Genomic DNA, 15,404 nt, shown 5'->3' with positions numbered 1-15,404 from the left:
TCTCCTCCCACCCCTCCTCCCCCTCTCTTCCCCCAGGCCCCTCCTCTCCCCGCCCCGCCCCGCCCCGGAAGTGACTCGGCGCCGCCGGAACCTCGCGCGGGCTGCAGTGTCACCCGCCGAGCCGGTGCGGGCGGGCGGAGGGCGGCCGCTGGCGCCGTCAACGATCGGGGCGCCGCGAGCTCCACGCAGCGCGCCGGCCTGGGCGCTGGGAGCCGAGCGGCCGCGGCGGGGCGACGACGAGGCGGAGGCGGCGGGGCCTGCAGCGGCCCGGGGACGCCCCTGCGCTCATGGAGCCGCCCGAGCCCGGCGGGCGGCGCGGCCCGGGCCCGCGGGGCTTCGTGCCGCAGAAGGAGATCGTGTACAACAAGCTGCTGCCCTACGCCGAGCGGCTGGACGCCGAGTCCGACCTGCAGCTGGCCCAGATCAAGAGCAACCTGGGCCGCGCCGTGCAGCTGCGGGAGCTGTGGCCCGGGAGCCTCTTCTGGACCCGGAAGCTCTCCACGTAAGCGAGCGGCCGCCCGGTCCGCGTGCCGCCGGGCGGCGCCCGGGAGGCCGGGGCGGGCCGGGGGCGGCGCCGGGAGGCCGGGGCGGGGCGGGCCGGGGGCGGCGCCGGGAGGCCGGGGCGGGGCGGGCCGGGGGCGGCGCCGAGAGGCCGGGCCGGGCGGGGCGGGCCGGGGGCGGCGCCGAGAGGCCGGGCCGGGCGGGGCGGGCCGGGGGCGGCGCCGAGAGGCCGGGCCGGGCGGGGCGGCGCCGGCCGCGCGCTGACGTGGACAATGCTGAGGAAGGCGGGCCGCGGGGAGCGCCGTCGGGGCGCCGGCTCGGTGTCCGGGACGCGGGGTCGCCGGTGCTCTCGTGAGCGCGGCCGGCCTCCGGAGCTCTGTGCCGGGGAGCTGCGCGCTCCGGTTCACCGGGGCTGGGAGGCGCGTCGGCGGCGGGAAGTCAAAGCAGTGCTCGCCCTGTACTCCTCTGCACCGTGTCAGACGTCTTTAGAAAGGCATTTTGCTTCTCGGCTGTTGCCGACATGAAACGTGGTGACATTGCATGTGCTTCCATAGGAAATGTCACTGGTGTTTACCAAGTTTGCTGAGTGAACTTAAGGATGACTCAGGAGCTGGTAATGCAGTCGTCTTCTCTGTGTTTCCTCACAGGATCATTCTTTTGTGCTAATCATAAGGCAGCCCCTGACAGATTTCTCATACCCTGTTACCGAGTGCATGGAAATTGCCTTTTAATGAAAAAGATGTAAGACGAAGATACTTAATTGGTACTTTTCAGAGAGTGATCATAACAGCCCCTTGGAGTAGAGTGTAAAGAACTTTGTGGTGTCAGAATCCATAGGAAATGGAGAAAGGGAGCATGTCGATAAGATAACCATAACCAAAAAAGAACACAACAGAAAAGAACCACTTTTAGTCGAAACAAGAGTATTTTATATATGACTAAAATCCGAATGCTTTTTCATGTGATCCTCCTTGGGTAGCAGCTCAGTAACAACAGTTACAGTGTTACTTCAGGCAAGTCTATTTAAATCATTGGATTGACTTGCCAGAGAATACTGATTGGGGAGAGAGAGAAAAACAATTTCTGTTATATGTACAATATTTTTGTACGTCAGTGTGTGAAGGCATATCTGGTTTGGATTTATGAATATAGAATTTACAAAGGAATACTTAAATACTTTGCTGAAGTATTTATTGTTAATGAGTTTGGTAAATTAGCATTAGGAATTTTTTTTTTTTTTTGATTTTTCGAGGTAGGGTCTCACTCTAGCCCAGGCTGACCTGGAATTCACTATGGAGTCTCAGAGTGGCCTCGAACTCATGGCAATCTTCCTACCTCTGCCTCCCGAGTGCTGGGATTAAAGGCGTGCGCCACCACTCCGGGCAGCATTAGGAATTTTGATATTGGTTTGGCTCATTAAATAAAAGTAATTCTTACCTAGAAAGGGCTAAAAAATACAGTGAAGAGACAGTGATGCAGTTAGATGGCTTTATATATGTGAATCCAAAGTATTTTTATGTAAATAACCAGTAAGAAGTGCTGTCAAGAAATAGAATTTAATATTGGAGCAAGAGGAAAGTACTGGGAAACTGGCAATCCCCCTACATTTGCCTCTCAAGATTGACAGTTTTTTTTAAAATTTATTTATTTTCTTTTTTTCCTCAATTTTTATTAACATTTTCCATGATTATAAAAAATATATACCATGGTAATGCCCCCCCCCCACTTTCCCCTTTGAAATTCCATTCTCCATCATATCCCCTCTCCATCTCAATCAGTCTCTCTTTTATTTTGATGTCATGGTCTTTTCCTCCTCTTATGATGGTCTTGTGTAGGTAGTGTCAGGCACTATGAGGTCATGGATATGCAGGCCATTTTATGTCTGGAGGGAGCACGTTGTAAGGAGTCCTACCCTTCCTTTGGCTCTTACAAACATTTTTTCCACCACCTCTTCCACATTAGACCCTGAGCCTTGGAAAGTGTGATCAAGATGTTATTCAGTACTCCAGTCACTTCTTTCTAGCACTATAATACCTTATGAGTCATCCCAAGGAAGATTGACAGGTTTTGATTAACCTTTTTGTATTGCATATGCCCCTTCCTACGATACATCCGATTTTAATCATATGTGTTCTGTTATATATAAGGTATAAAGTATTAAAGAGGGGATTCCCAAAGCTGGGATTAATAGTGCACTACCACATGTGGCTCAGACTCAATTTGTATAAACAGCAAACCAAGATAGTAATAAAAGCAACAAGTAAACATCGTCAATAACAAGAGGCCCCTTCATTTGTTTAGGTTTCCATTGGAGTATTGAAGCAACATATACTATAAATATTCCCATTTAGAGTCTTGAGATTGGCTACTTCCCTCTTGGTCTATGTTTAGCATTTCTTTTGATGCCTTTTTTTTTTTAAGTCTTCTTATTTGTTTGCGTCCCTCACCCCGTGTGTGTGTGTGTGTGTGTGTGTGTGTGTGTGTGTGTGTTTTCAAGGTCTAGCCCAGGCTGGCCTCTTAACTCACAGTGATCCTCAGATCTTCGCCTTCCTGCACCATCACACCCAGCATTGTTTGCTTGTTTTTTTGAGGCAGGGTTTCACTCCATCCTAAGCTGACCTCAACACACAGAGATCCTCCTACCCCTGCCTCTTGAGGGTTGAGATTAAAGGTATGCGCCAACATGTCCATCTTTAACCCTTTTTTAAAGAATGTGTTTATGTGTTTGCATGTGGTGCACAGCTTAAGAGATAAGGAAAGGAATTAGGAAAGCTGGGGATGGGAGTCCACAGGTATATAATGCCCCATCACTGGTTGTAGCACATGGCTGCTGGTGCACAGGCTACAGGCACCTGTGGTGAGGGTTGAGACTCAGGATAGAGAGAGGCTAATGGCAAGGCTTTTAAGTCTGTGGGAATGGCTTATAGGGTTGCAGGCTCAAAGAATCAGGTTGTCCGAAGCAAGAGAGAGGAAGGCCTTTTGAAGGAAAACTTTAATTGTGGGGCTAGTTGGGAGGTGGAGGATCTCTGAGACTGACAGTCACCTTCCACCTTGTTTGAAGTAGGATATCCTGTTCTCCACCCCCTACACCAAGCTCGCTGACCCTTCTCTGTCTCCTCTTGCCTCTCCCTCTCATCTCACCATAGAAACACTGAATTGCAGACCACTTGACTATGGCTGGCTTTACATGGGTTCTGGGGATCCAAACTCAGGTCTTCATACTTGCAGGTCAAGGTTTTTATCCACTAAGCAATCTCCTCAGCTCTACTGTGAGCTCTTTTGAGGTTCATCGTTACCATCCCAGGCTCTATTCTTGCAGCAGATGGTGTATGCAAATGTAAGGAATTGTTAATTTTACATTCAGAATTAAAGTGAATCACAGATAAGGTACATTTTTGTACTGGGTTCCAAAGAATTTATTAATTAACCAAAGCTTTGAAGGGAATGAGCATTTGGGGTGTTTTACCTAAAGTTTCTTTTTTTTTCTCCTTTTTTCCTTTGTAGTGCTGGAGATTGAAAGCAGGGCTTTATACACACACACCAGTAGTCAAACATTTTATTATTGTGCTACATCCCCCAGCCCCTGATTTTATTATTATTATTATTATTATTATTATTATTATTATTATTACTTATTTGCAAGGGAAGGGAGAGAGAGAAAAACAGGGAAAGTGAGTGTGGACATGCCAGGGCATGTTGCCCCTGCAGACAAACTCCAGATGTATGTGCCACTTTGCATCTGGCTTTACATGGGTATTAAGGAATCAAACTTGGGCTGTCAGGACTTGCAAGCAAACACCTTTAACCTCTAAGCCATCTCTCCAGCCTTCAGCTCCTGATTTTTTTAAAATACATCTTTCGTAATTTGTAATGGTGAAGTATTTAGTGTTACTTAATTTAGGTTATACTACTATATTTTGATAGTGACATCAGCAGGAGTGGCTTTGACTTTGTTAGGGAATTGAGCTCTCATGGAGCTTTTTACTCACTGAGCAGGGATCTCTCTTATGCCTCTAAAATGCAAATATTTTGTAAACCTAACAGGAATTCCCTATTGTGTATGGCAGGAGAAACTTTACCTTGTAACAGATCCTAGAATGACTTAGAAACTTTGTTTTTATATTTTTGAAACTATGTGTCATTCTGTCACCTAAAACTGCTTTCAAATAGCAATCATCCTGTTCAGTGCCCCCGGCCCAGTGCTGAGATGATGAGCAGGAGCCACCATGTCCTGCATGGCAATCTAAAAATTTTGGTTTTTTAAAAAATTTTTAATTTATTATTACTTTTTTTTTTGGCTGTGTTTACAATGAAATAGGGTTTTTGGTGTGCTATATAAGCATTCTACATAGCCATACACTTAGCACAAGAATTCTCTTGAAACCTCACTTTTGTTTTAGGAGGTTTTTGTTTTGAGTAAACTAGAAACATTGATACATTTTGCCTTCTTTTTTTTTTTCTTGAGGTAGGCTTTCACACTAGCCCAAGCTGACCTGTAATTCACTGTAGTCTTAGGGTGGCCTCAATCAAGCTCATGGCGATCCTCTTCTTACCTCTGCCTCCTGAATGGGATTAAAGGCGTGCCTGCCACCACGTCCTGCTTGTTTTTTTTTACATATGTGTGTGGTAGGTTTTGATCCATGGGCCACAACTGAGGTTTTCTCGTGTGTGTGTGGGGGGGGGGCTGGGAGGGCTGCATGTTTGGAAGCTACAGGTTAATGGTGACTTCTTCAATCACACTGTTCTTAATCACACACTTTATTCTTATGTTTCATATTTTATCTATTTGCAAGTAGAGAAGAAGAAATAGACTGAAAAAATGGGGATACCAGGGCCTCCTGCACCTGCAGATGAACTCCAGACACATGTGCCACCTTGTACATCTTGGCTTTACGTGTGTGTACTGGGGAATTGAACTACTCAGGTCATTAGGCTTTGCAGGCTAGTATCTTAAATTCTCAGCCATTTCCCCAGACCTAGACCTTACTTTTTTTTTTTTTTTTTTTTTGTTTTTCGAGGTAGGGTCTCACTCTGGTCCAGGCTGACCTGGAATTAACTCTGTAGTCTCAGGGTGGCCTTGAACTCATGGCGATCCTCCTACCTCTGCCTCCCGAGTGCTAGGATTAAAGGTGTGCGCCACCACGCCCGGCTAGACCTTACTTTTAACAAACTATTTTAATATTTATTTTTATTTATTTATTTGACAGAGAAAGAGAGAATTGGTGTGCCAGGGCCTCCAGCCACTGAAAATGAAGTCCAGACATGTGTGCCCCCTTGGGCATCTGGCTAACATGGGTCCTGGGGAATCGAACCTGGGTACTTTGGCTTTGCAGGCAAATGCTTTAACCACTTAGCCATCCCTCCAGCCCTTTTAAACTATATTTATTTATTTACTTATTTATTTATTTGAGCAAGAAGAGAGAGAGGGAATGGGTGTGCCAGGGCCTCTAGCCACTGCAAATTCCAGATGAAAGGGCCAATCATGTGCCTCTGGCTTATGTGGGTTCTAGGGAATTGAATCTGGATCCTTAGGCTTTGCAGGCAAGTGCCTTAACCACTAATCCATCTCTCCAGCCCCCTCTGCCTTCTTTTTGAGACAGAACGTGTCTCACTGAACCCAGAGATTATTGCTTTGGTTACACTAGCTGTCCAACAGGCTCCAGGGTCCACTTGCCTGCCAGCATGCCCTGCATTTTACATGGTCTTGGGGGTCTAAGCTCAGGTTCTCATGCTTGTGTCCCACTGAGCCATCTCCCTAGCCATCTTTACCCTCTCCTCCTTCCTCCCCCCTCCCCCAGGTAGGGTCTCACTCTAGCCCAGGCTGACCTGGAATTCACTATGGAGTTTCAGGGTGGCCTTGAACTCACAGCGATCCTCCTACCTCTGCCTCCTGAGTGCTGGGATTAAAAGTGTGTGCCACCACGCCCAGCTCCCCTCCTCCTTTTTGAAACAGGCTGGCTTGAACCTGTAGCCACTCTAAATAGGCTCCAGATGCATGTGCCACCTTGTACATCTGGCCTTATATGGGTACTAGGGAATTGTGGGTGCTAGGAAATTGAACTCAGGTCATTAGGCTTTGTAGGCAAGTGCCGTAACTGCTGAGCCATCTCTCTAGCCCTGGACTGCTGTTTTTAAAATTTTAAATTTGTGTGTGTGCCTGTGCGCATGTGCGTGCAGCCTCCAGAATCTTTTGTCTCTGTAAATGCCAGACACATTCACCACTTTCTGCCATCTGGCTTTATGTAGGTGCTGGGGAAGAGCCTGAGTCAGCAGACTTTGCAACCTTTCCCTTTTAGCCACTGATCCACCTCCCCAGCCTCTTGTTGGGTTGTTTTTGACCTGAAAACTGTTTTCCTCCTCCCCTCCCACATTCATCGAGCTGAGGCTGACCTTGAACTCCTGATTCTCTTTATTCTACCTCCCAAATTTATGGGATTACGAGCATGCACTACTGTGTACATTTTCCGGTATGTCCAGCTCCTCTTATTCCTTTCTTCCCATCTGATTGAACCTAGAACCTCACACATGTTAAGCAAGCACTAAGCTATATCCCCAGCCTTCCTTTTTCTTCATATTTTGAAGGATGGTCTCATTAAGTGGCCCAGGCAGGCCTTGAATTTGTAGTCCTTAGCTTCTCTAGTAGCTGGAATTACTTGAATGTACCAGGTCCAGCACCAGAAACAGTTGCGTAGGACTCAGTTTAATGTTTAGCTTTCAGGACCTGTCAGTGAAGTTGATAGTTAATCCTTTGATACAAATGAAGTTTAAATGGGGTCAGACTTAGCAGTTACATGGTAAATTTGGAGTTTGCACTTAGGTACTTGTGTTCCCATCACCCTTCCCAATTCCTTCCTTCCTTGCTTCGTCAACTCCCTGCTCCTGTCCCTTTTTCCTCTTTTTTTTTTTTTTACTTGAGAGAGTATGAGAGGGAGAAAGAATCAGGTAAAGAAAGTGTATGGCTGTGCCAGGGTGTCTAGCCAGTGCACATGAACTCCAGATGCATGCACCACCTTGTGCATCTGGCTTTATGTGAGTATAGGGGAATCAAGCACTGGCTGTCAGGCCTTTCAAGCAAGTGCCTTTTATCCACTGAGCCACCTCTTTAGCCATGAAGGAGAAATAGAAGAAAGTGGGCAAATTGACCATGTACATATTAAAATACTCACTGTAAGCCGGGCGTGGTGGCGCACGCCTTTAATCCCAGCACTCAGGAGGCAGAGGTAGGAGGATTGCCATGAGTTCAAGGCCACCCTGAGACTCCATAGTGAATTTCAGGTCAGCCTGGGGTACAGTGAGACCCTACCTCGAAAAACCAAAAAAAAAAAAAAAAAAAAAGTACTAATTGTAGCCAGATGGTACTCTAAACATCAAATTGAAATGATTACCTGTCTTCCTTTCTGTGCAGTATATACCACAACCATTTATTACTCTTTTCTAATGTATATTTGTGTGCATATGTATATGTGTGTGTAGCCAGAAGAAAACTATGGACATCATATCATCCTCAGAAATGCTGTCGATCTTTGAAACAGAATTATTCATTGGCCTGGAACTCACCCTTTAGGTTAAGCTAGCCACCCAGTGAACCCCAGGGGTCAGACCTCTTTCCTGTAGGAGTGTTGTGCCAAGACCCCTGACCAGGAGCCAAGTCCTCCAGTCACTCAGGAGTCACCCAGAGAACCACCACAGAAGCTGAGACACTCGAATGCCAAAGCAACATGTTTCTTTATTGCAAGCCTAGGACTGGGCTCCATCCCCACAGTCCGGCACAGCGGTAGTGAGGGAGAGAGCCCCTTTCCTTTGGGGAAGGGGTTCATATAGGAACTTGAACAAAGAAGTAGGGGATAGATACATGATTGGTTGATTTAAACAGTTCTGATTGGCTTGGGGTTTCAGTGGGCAAAGTTGGGGGCAGGAGCTAGGGGCACTCCAGGCAGATGAAGTCATCTCCATTGTCCTTGAAGTGGAGATTCCTCAGTTTCTTATCTAATAGGTGGTCGGAGGCCCCCCATGCAGTGGAGTGTTTCTGCAATGTCCTTGAAGTGGAGATTCCTCAGAAACTTTAGTGGGGGGAGGCAGCAATTAAGCAAGCAAAGTTTACAGAAGCAAAAGGTCAGCACATTGGCTGGCTAGTTCTCTATCTAAGTCAGGCCTGGGCCTTTTAAAAAAAATGGTTATATTTGGTCTCACATTTCCCCCTCTTTGTGTATCATGAGGAGCCAATCTTGGATCCCAATTGAGTTACTGAGTAGAGTCTAATGGTATATACTGTAATCTTAAAACCATAAGCTGTACTGTATTAATGTGTTTCCTAACAGAAGCAACTAATCCATTAATAATGTAAGGTCCTATTGTGATTAGCAACAAAAATAAAAGTAATGGCCCTGCTAAAGCAGACAACAGAGTTGTTAACCATGGGGAATGACTGAACCATGACTTAAACCATCCCCTATCAGCTTTTTTTTTTTCTGTTTTTCCAAATTCTTTCGTATCTTCACCACTGAGTCTCTATACCTGATTGGTTGATATAAAAACAACATTTTTTCCTAAGGCCACATATAGTCCTCTTTAGTAGGTGGGTGTGATGAATCCAAGTGGCAATTCCATCCACCTTTACAGCGGTAGGTGTGGTCAGGATGAAGACTTAGGGTCTGTTCCAGTGTAGGGTCCCTTCCAACAGGGTTCCAGTGTCCCACTGCGATGGCAACACCCAGTGTCCCAGATTATTTACATATTTTAGGTTTGAAAATAACCCTTTGAACATCTTTTTTTTTTATTATAGAATTAAAACTATGGGGAAAATATGTCTTAATGTTTGCTTCCCCTCTTGGGATAATAGGCCATTTATATGTGTAAGGTATTTTTTATCTTTGGCTATACATTTCTCTCTTGAGTGTTTAAGACCATGTAGATAGCCAAATTTAATTAAGGATTAATTTTGGAGGTCATTAATGGCTCTCCAAAGAGACTTTAGGGACACAGGAGTTGCCCCATAGCTTACTGGTGTCTTCTGTCAGGATGAGTCAGGGCCATGCTGGCCAAGTAGTTTTCCCTTCTTTGGGAAGTCTGGAGGACTGATTGTACCTCAATGGTGACTCTCCTGTTTCAGACTGTACACCAATTTTGTTTGGGTCTCCATATCCTCCCTGCTCAGGAAGACAGGTGACTTACCAGGGGGCCAGTATAGAAGTGACTCATCATCTCCAGTGGCCTCATGACCTGCTATCTAAATTCTAATAGAACCCTTGATAAATCTTTTTGAAAGAAAAAAAGAAACATTATTTGACAACCCATGATTTTGGCTTACACTTGATAGCTATTGATTTTATGTACCACAGAAACTTTTACTAACATAAAACAATTTTATGTTTTACCCATGACTTAAATTTGATAAAGCGTAAGCACGCTGTCCCAACATATCCCAGGAAGATGAAGGTTATCATTACTGAAATTAAATCACTTAAACCTAAGTGATTAAACCTAGTTATGACCATTTAATACAATTAGCATAAATAAGAAGCTATCTTTAAAGTCACAATGTCTTTAGGTATGAGTACTTCACCTTTGGAAATTAATCACTTCCATGTGAGCCTTTATCTTAAGAATAGTTAAAACCTTGATGAAAAGAGGAACCTAATTTATTTTACTGAGTGAGTCTTAAAGCCAGTTTTATAACCCTTAAATCATAACAAATTAGCATCAGTGACCTGTTAATAAGTGAGGCCTTATCATAAGACTCAGTTTCTCCACTGACTAAAACCTTGGCATCAGGTAAATATTAGATTTAATCCAATTAAATGTTTCAGTGAAGGGCCCTTACCCTGATATACACATTAGATTAGCCTGATGCTTGTCTTATGTAAGGAGTTTGTAAGCTGATCCAATACCTTGACTCATTTTACTTATTTAACATTTTGTCTAGTGAGAAACTTTAACAGATGTGACTTTAGGTGTTTAAAAGAGAAGAACTAAAGAGAACCTCAGTTATATGCTGTACTCTTTTTTTCAGAGACAATTGGCCATTTTGTCTCTAGTCAGACTCTGGGGACACATAGCTTAAATTTGCATGGGGTCTGAGATAAATGGGGTTCCCTCCGTTTTTTTTCAGAGTCCAGCTTTTCATGAATTTAAGTAGCGTATGTTGGAAAGCAAGAACAAAATGAAATTACAGAGCAGAGAGATAAGCATCCTGACATTCCTATCCTATTCTGAAGTTGTTTTTACATAGCAAATTTACCCATTTGCAAAACACAAGGTGATAGACTCTTGTCTATGTTTAACCTGGTTAAACCTCCAATTACATCTGTACTTATAACTTTGTGACCCACCTAGTATAGGCATCACCTGTGTCTAATATAAGATGAATTTAGATTAAGACTATGTCCCTATATAAAACTTTTAGAGTATCCTTAAGAGTCTGTAAACAGTTGAAAAATCTCTAACTTTAGGCATGGTGTTTAGGTTTAGCCTGAAAATTCTTTCCTATATATGCACATCTTTATTTACCTACTTTAACATTTTTATCTAAGTACCACTCAAAAGGTATTTTTAACGAGCATCTATGTCCCAACATTGAAAATTTTTTTTTCCCAGTTCCTTCAGTCAATTCATCTTATCCCATTATTAACCACCTTTCTGATAAGGCTATTATGAAAAACTACACCAAATTAATTAATCTCATTACTCACTAACAAGTGAGTAGTCTAAAGACAATTTTATGTCATTAATACCAATAAGACATTAAACTAAGGCAACTATTGTTGCTATCTTGAGGCAGGCTGGCCTAGAATCAGGTCTGTTGCCTCCTCCTTTTAAGTACATTACAATTTTTAAAAAAAATACCTGTTAAATTACCACTTTAGAGAGAATTCTGTTGTTTTTAATACTCCTCTATGAAAGTTGAAGTTGACCTAGAACATAAATTCAGTAATTATATTCATGATATCGTGTAACAAAGTTGACGCTTTTTTTTTTTTACGTAAAACTTTAGTTCTTTATAGGCTGCAGTTAAATGTGACTTTTTTTCTTGCCGCTGTTTGGTGCGCTGTTGTGGCTGGGCGGGGCTTGTGTCACCTTAGATCAGCCCTGCCCTACTCCCGGCACTCCCAGGGTTCCGGTCTAGTACTCGTGGAGGCAATGGCCAAGACAGTTGCTGGGGGCCAAGGATTCTGACTACCTGAAGGGGAAAGGGGGGGCTCCAGGACTGCCAGGAGGCCTCTGAAGAAGGTGGCCCACTGGGAGGCTGCTGAAGGAGTGGGCCCGCTGGGGGAGGAGGCGGAGACATGGCACCTGCATGGGCAGAGGGGCCACTGTCTGTCTGCCATCTGACTCTGACCCAAGCCACTTTGGAGCGCTTGAAAACTGGCTTGTAGTTTTGCTGCTTAAAGGGAGTGAGGGGAAATTTCCTTCCTGAACTTTTCATTTCCTAGCCAGAATAAGCTATGAGGGTCCACATGGATGCCCAGAAATCCAGAAATGACCTGGACGACTTCTTCCCAAAAGAAGCCTGCCTCCCTCTGGGAGAGCTAATTCCCCTTTCAGAAGAGCTCTTATTCCATGAATCTAAGATATTTATATTTTGATGGGAGGCAATGTTACCCATGACAGAAAAAGATTAGAAACACCAAGACCGGAGGGCAGTGTTCCTGAGGGCTGATCAGCACCCGGGGGATTCCCCAGAGCTCCGGGCATGAGCCTGTCCACAAGTTTAAGAGGCCGGCGACCTGCCCTACAGGCTTTTAGGAGGATGTTGTGTTACTGGGTTTTTTGTGTCAGAGAGAAATAGATAGAGGGTTTTTGCCAACACCCAACAGGCTGTTGGGGTCCAGGCAGAGGACGGCTGGCCTTCAGTCAATACCGAAGAGTGGCCTCGGCCAAGAGACATCAGTTGCCAGTTCGTCATGTCTGTTCCCACGCGATGGCGCAAACTGAATATAAAGGAGGAGAAAGAGAAACCTGCCAGCCCTCAAAACATGGAGACAAGGCTGCATGGGCCGATGTCTCCCAGTCCCTCTGGGAGAGCACTCACCCATTCTGTCCATCTCATTAGTGCTCCCTGTAAGAATTGGTGCTGAAGCTTCAGCAGTGGACTTGGTGTCTCTTTTGGGTATAACTGCCAGCACCTGTAAAAGAGGGAGCGAGGAAGGGAGGAAAGACTTCACCCAGGGGAGAGGCTCTTCTATCACGTTCCTCCAGGTCGCAATATAAGGGATTTGATTAGGGTGTCCTAAAGGGAAGGAATCTGTCCCATGTTATTGAGTCAGGGGAGGAAGGTCCGTAGGGTTAGGGCAATAACAAGACACACAAGTATTATAGACACACAGGGCTCCCCCCCACCAAAAAAAAAAAAGACATGAGTGCTACAGATTCAGATCCATGGTGGCCAGAAGAGTCTGAGTCCTTAGGGGACAGCTCAATAATGCCAAACATGGTACAGATGGGAGCAGGTCTCCCCAGCAGATTTGCTCTGTCAGGGACAAAGCCCCCACTCAGATTAGCAGGTTTGCTCTGTCCCAGAGGACAGAGCCCCCACTCAGATGAGGGGGCAGGACGTCTCCTGTTTCCTCCCGGTCTGTCCAGGCGCGTCCACCAGGACTTTTGACCTGATCAGAAAACAGATGCGGCTAGCTACAGAGTGAAAGGAAAAAGAGAGCGCTCAAGTGGAAAACGTACCGACCAGTAGGAGAAGAAACCTTTGGGGCCTCAGGTTCGTTGGAGTCTCTGGGGATCCTGGACGAGCCCCAGGATGTTGTGCCAAGACCCCTGACCAGGAGCGAAGTCCCCCAGACACTCAGGAGTCTTCTTTATTCTTTATTGCAAGCCTAGGCCTGGGCTCCATCCCCACAGTCCGGCACAGCGGTAGTGAGGGAGAGAGCCCCTTTCCTTTGGGGAAGGGGTTCATATAGGAACTTGAACAAAGAAGTAGGGGATAGATACATGATTGGTTGATTTAAACAGTTCTGATTGGCTTGGGGTTTCAGTGGGCAAAGTTAGGGGCAGGAGCTAGGGGCACTCCAGGCAGATGAAGTCATCTCCATTGTCCTTGAAGTGGAGATTCCTCAGTTTCTTATCTAATAGGTGGTCGGAGGCCCCCCATGCAGTGGAGTGTTTCTGCAATGTCCTTGAAGTGGAGATTCCTCAGAAACTTTAGTGGGGGGAGGCAGCAATTAAGCAAGCAAAGTTTACAGAAGCAAAAGGTCAGCACATTGGCTGGCTAGTTCTCTGTGTCAGGCCTGGGCCTTTTTTTAAATGGTTATATTTTGTCTCACAGGAGCATGGAACAAAATGGTTGTAATTTATATATCCTGGCTAGTTTAGGGAATGCTTTGTGCAGATTTTCTCTATGCAGTCACAATTATTTCCTTCCTAGCACAGGGATTACAGGTGTGTACCATTACACATGACATTTTTCTTTAGAAGGAGTCAAACTCAGGTCCATAAGCTTGTGAGGCAAGCACTTTACCAACTGATCCATCTCCCTTGTTATTCAATATTATGTTTATATTGATTGGTGTCATGCCTAGCTCATAAGTAATACCCAGTAAAGTGTTTCAAAGAACTATTTGGGCTAAGGATGTAGCTTAATTGGTAGAATGCTTGCCAAGTGTTCTCAAGGCCCTGGATTCTATCCCCAGCATCTAATAAAATTGGGCCTTGGTGGCATATGACCGTAATCCTAGTGTTCAGGGAGGTGGATACAGGAGGATAGTGTTAGGTAGGACAAGAGCATGGAAATGGAGTCAAGATGAAGGAAGAGAACTACAGCAAACTGATTGATGCAATTTAGATGTTTACATTGCCTAACCCTTACTCCCTGACCTAACAATGCCTTCATCATAGTTTTTCTGGCAATCTTATCTTAAGACAACCTGGTTTCCTCCTGTGATTTCTCTGGTTGATTACCTCCTCAGCTTGGTCCCTGTTCCCCCTGATTAGTTTATCTCCTGAATTCCTCTGTCCTTTTGTCTCTCCTCGCAAAGAAGAAGAAGAAGAAAAAAAAAATAAACCTCGCTAAAAACCCAAACCATCCAGAGTCACACTGGTTACTCCTGTGAGACAGCTCCAGCCTGGCAGCTTGGGTCCCAATAAAAAGCCTTTTTTCTGCCTCAGAGCTGACACTGTCTTCCCCTTTCCTCCTTCTCCCCTCCTCCTCTGCCAGACTTCCTCAGCTACCCTAGAGAGGGGCCAACCATTTCCTCCTTCCTCCCCCTCCCCACCAAGCTTCCACAGCTACACTCCGTCACCTTCCACCTCTCTGATCCATGCATTCCCCCCACTCCTGCACTTCTAATCTGTGCTTCCCCCAGCCAACTGCTGCCGCTGCCTGCTGAGGCCATAAAAAAGCCCAAAACCCTGCTGCTTTCCTTTTCTCCCTCCTGAGATCTCATCCAACTTCCCTGTTTAATCTTCTATTGCAACACAGCCTGGCCTCAATATAAATTGAACAATGGGTCCATACGGCTTGAAAAATGATACTTTTGATTTCCAAATTCTTACTGATTTAGATAACTTCTGTCACTGTGCAGACGTACCCCATATTCAGTGCCCCATATTCAAATGTTTTCTCTCTGCTGTGCTTGCCCTACTCACCAGATTCTTCTAGCTAAGACACTGGGGACAAAATAAATTCAACACTCTCTCCTTATTCTTCCACACCTTCAGCTCTCAATCCTGACATCATCAGCAACCTGCCTCCTTTTCATTCCTTCTCAACCTTTCTCCATCTGATCCATCCTCACCACCTCCACCCTCTCCTTTACCTCCCCTTGGTCCTCCTGCTCAGTGCGCCCACACATGCACAGATGGAGTTTTCCTGTTTTCTTTCATGAGAGGTGGTGATGGAGACAGAGGGAACTGTACATGTCATGTCCCATTTTCTATGTCTGATCGGTCTCAAATTAAAG

At 45.4% G+C, this 15,404-nt stretch overlaps 1 protein-coding gene across 1 annotated transcript in view; it reads left to right on the top strand.

Moving 5' to 3' along the window:
• Positions 1–287: 287 nt before the first annotated feature.
• The window catches only part of Psme4 (proteasome activator subunit 4), a 159,730-nt gene continuing 144,613 nt past the window's right edge, over positions 288–15,404 (top strand). The window contains exon 1 of the mRNA XM_045137278.1: positions 288–502. Within this exon, the coding sequence (XP_044993213.1) occupies positions 288–502 (215 nt within the window). The remainder of the gene's footprint in view (positions 503–15,404) is intronic.

The sequence above is a fragment of the Jaculus jaculus genome, chromosome 18 (genome assembly GCF_020740685.1).
Source record: "Jaculus jaculus isolate mJacJac1 chromosome 18, mJacJac1.mat.Y.cur, whole genome shotgun sequence".
NCBI lineage: Eukaryota > Metazoa > Chordata > Mammalia > Rodentia > Dipodidae > Jaculus > Jaculus jaculus.
The sequence above is the reverse complement of the archived record's forward strand: the minus strand, read 5'-3'. Positions and strand labels throughout refer to the sequence as shown.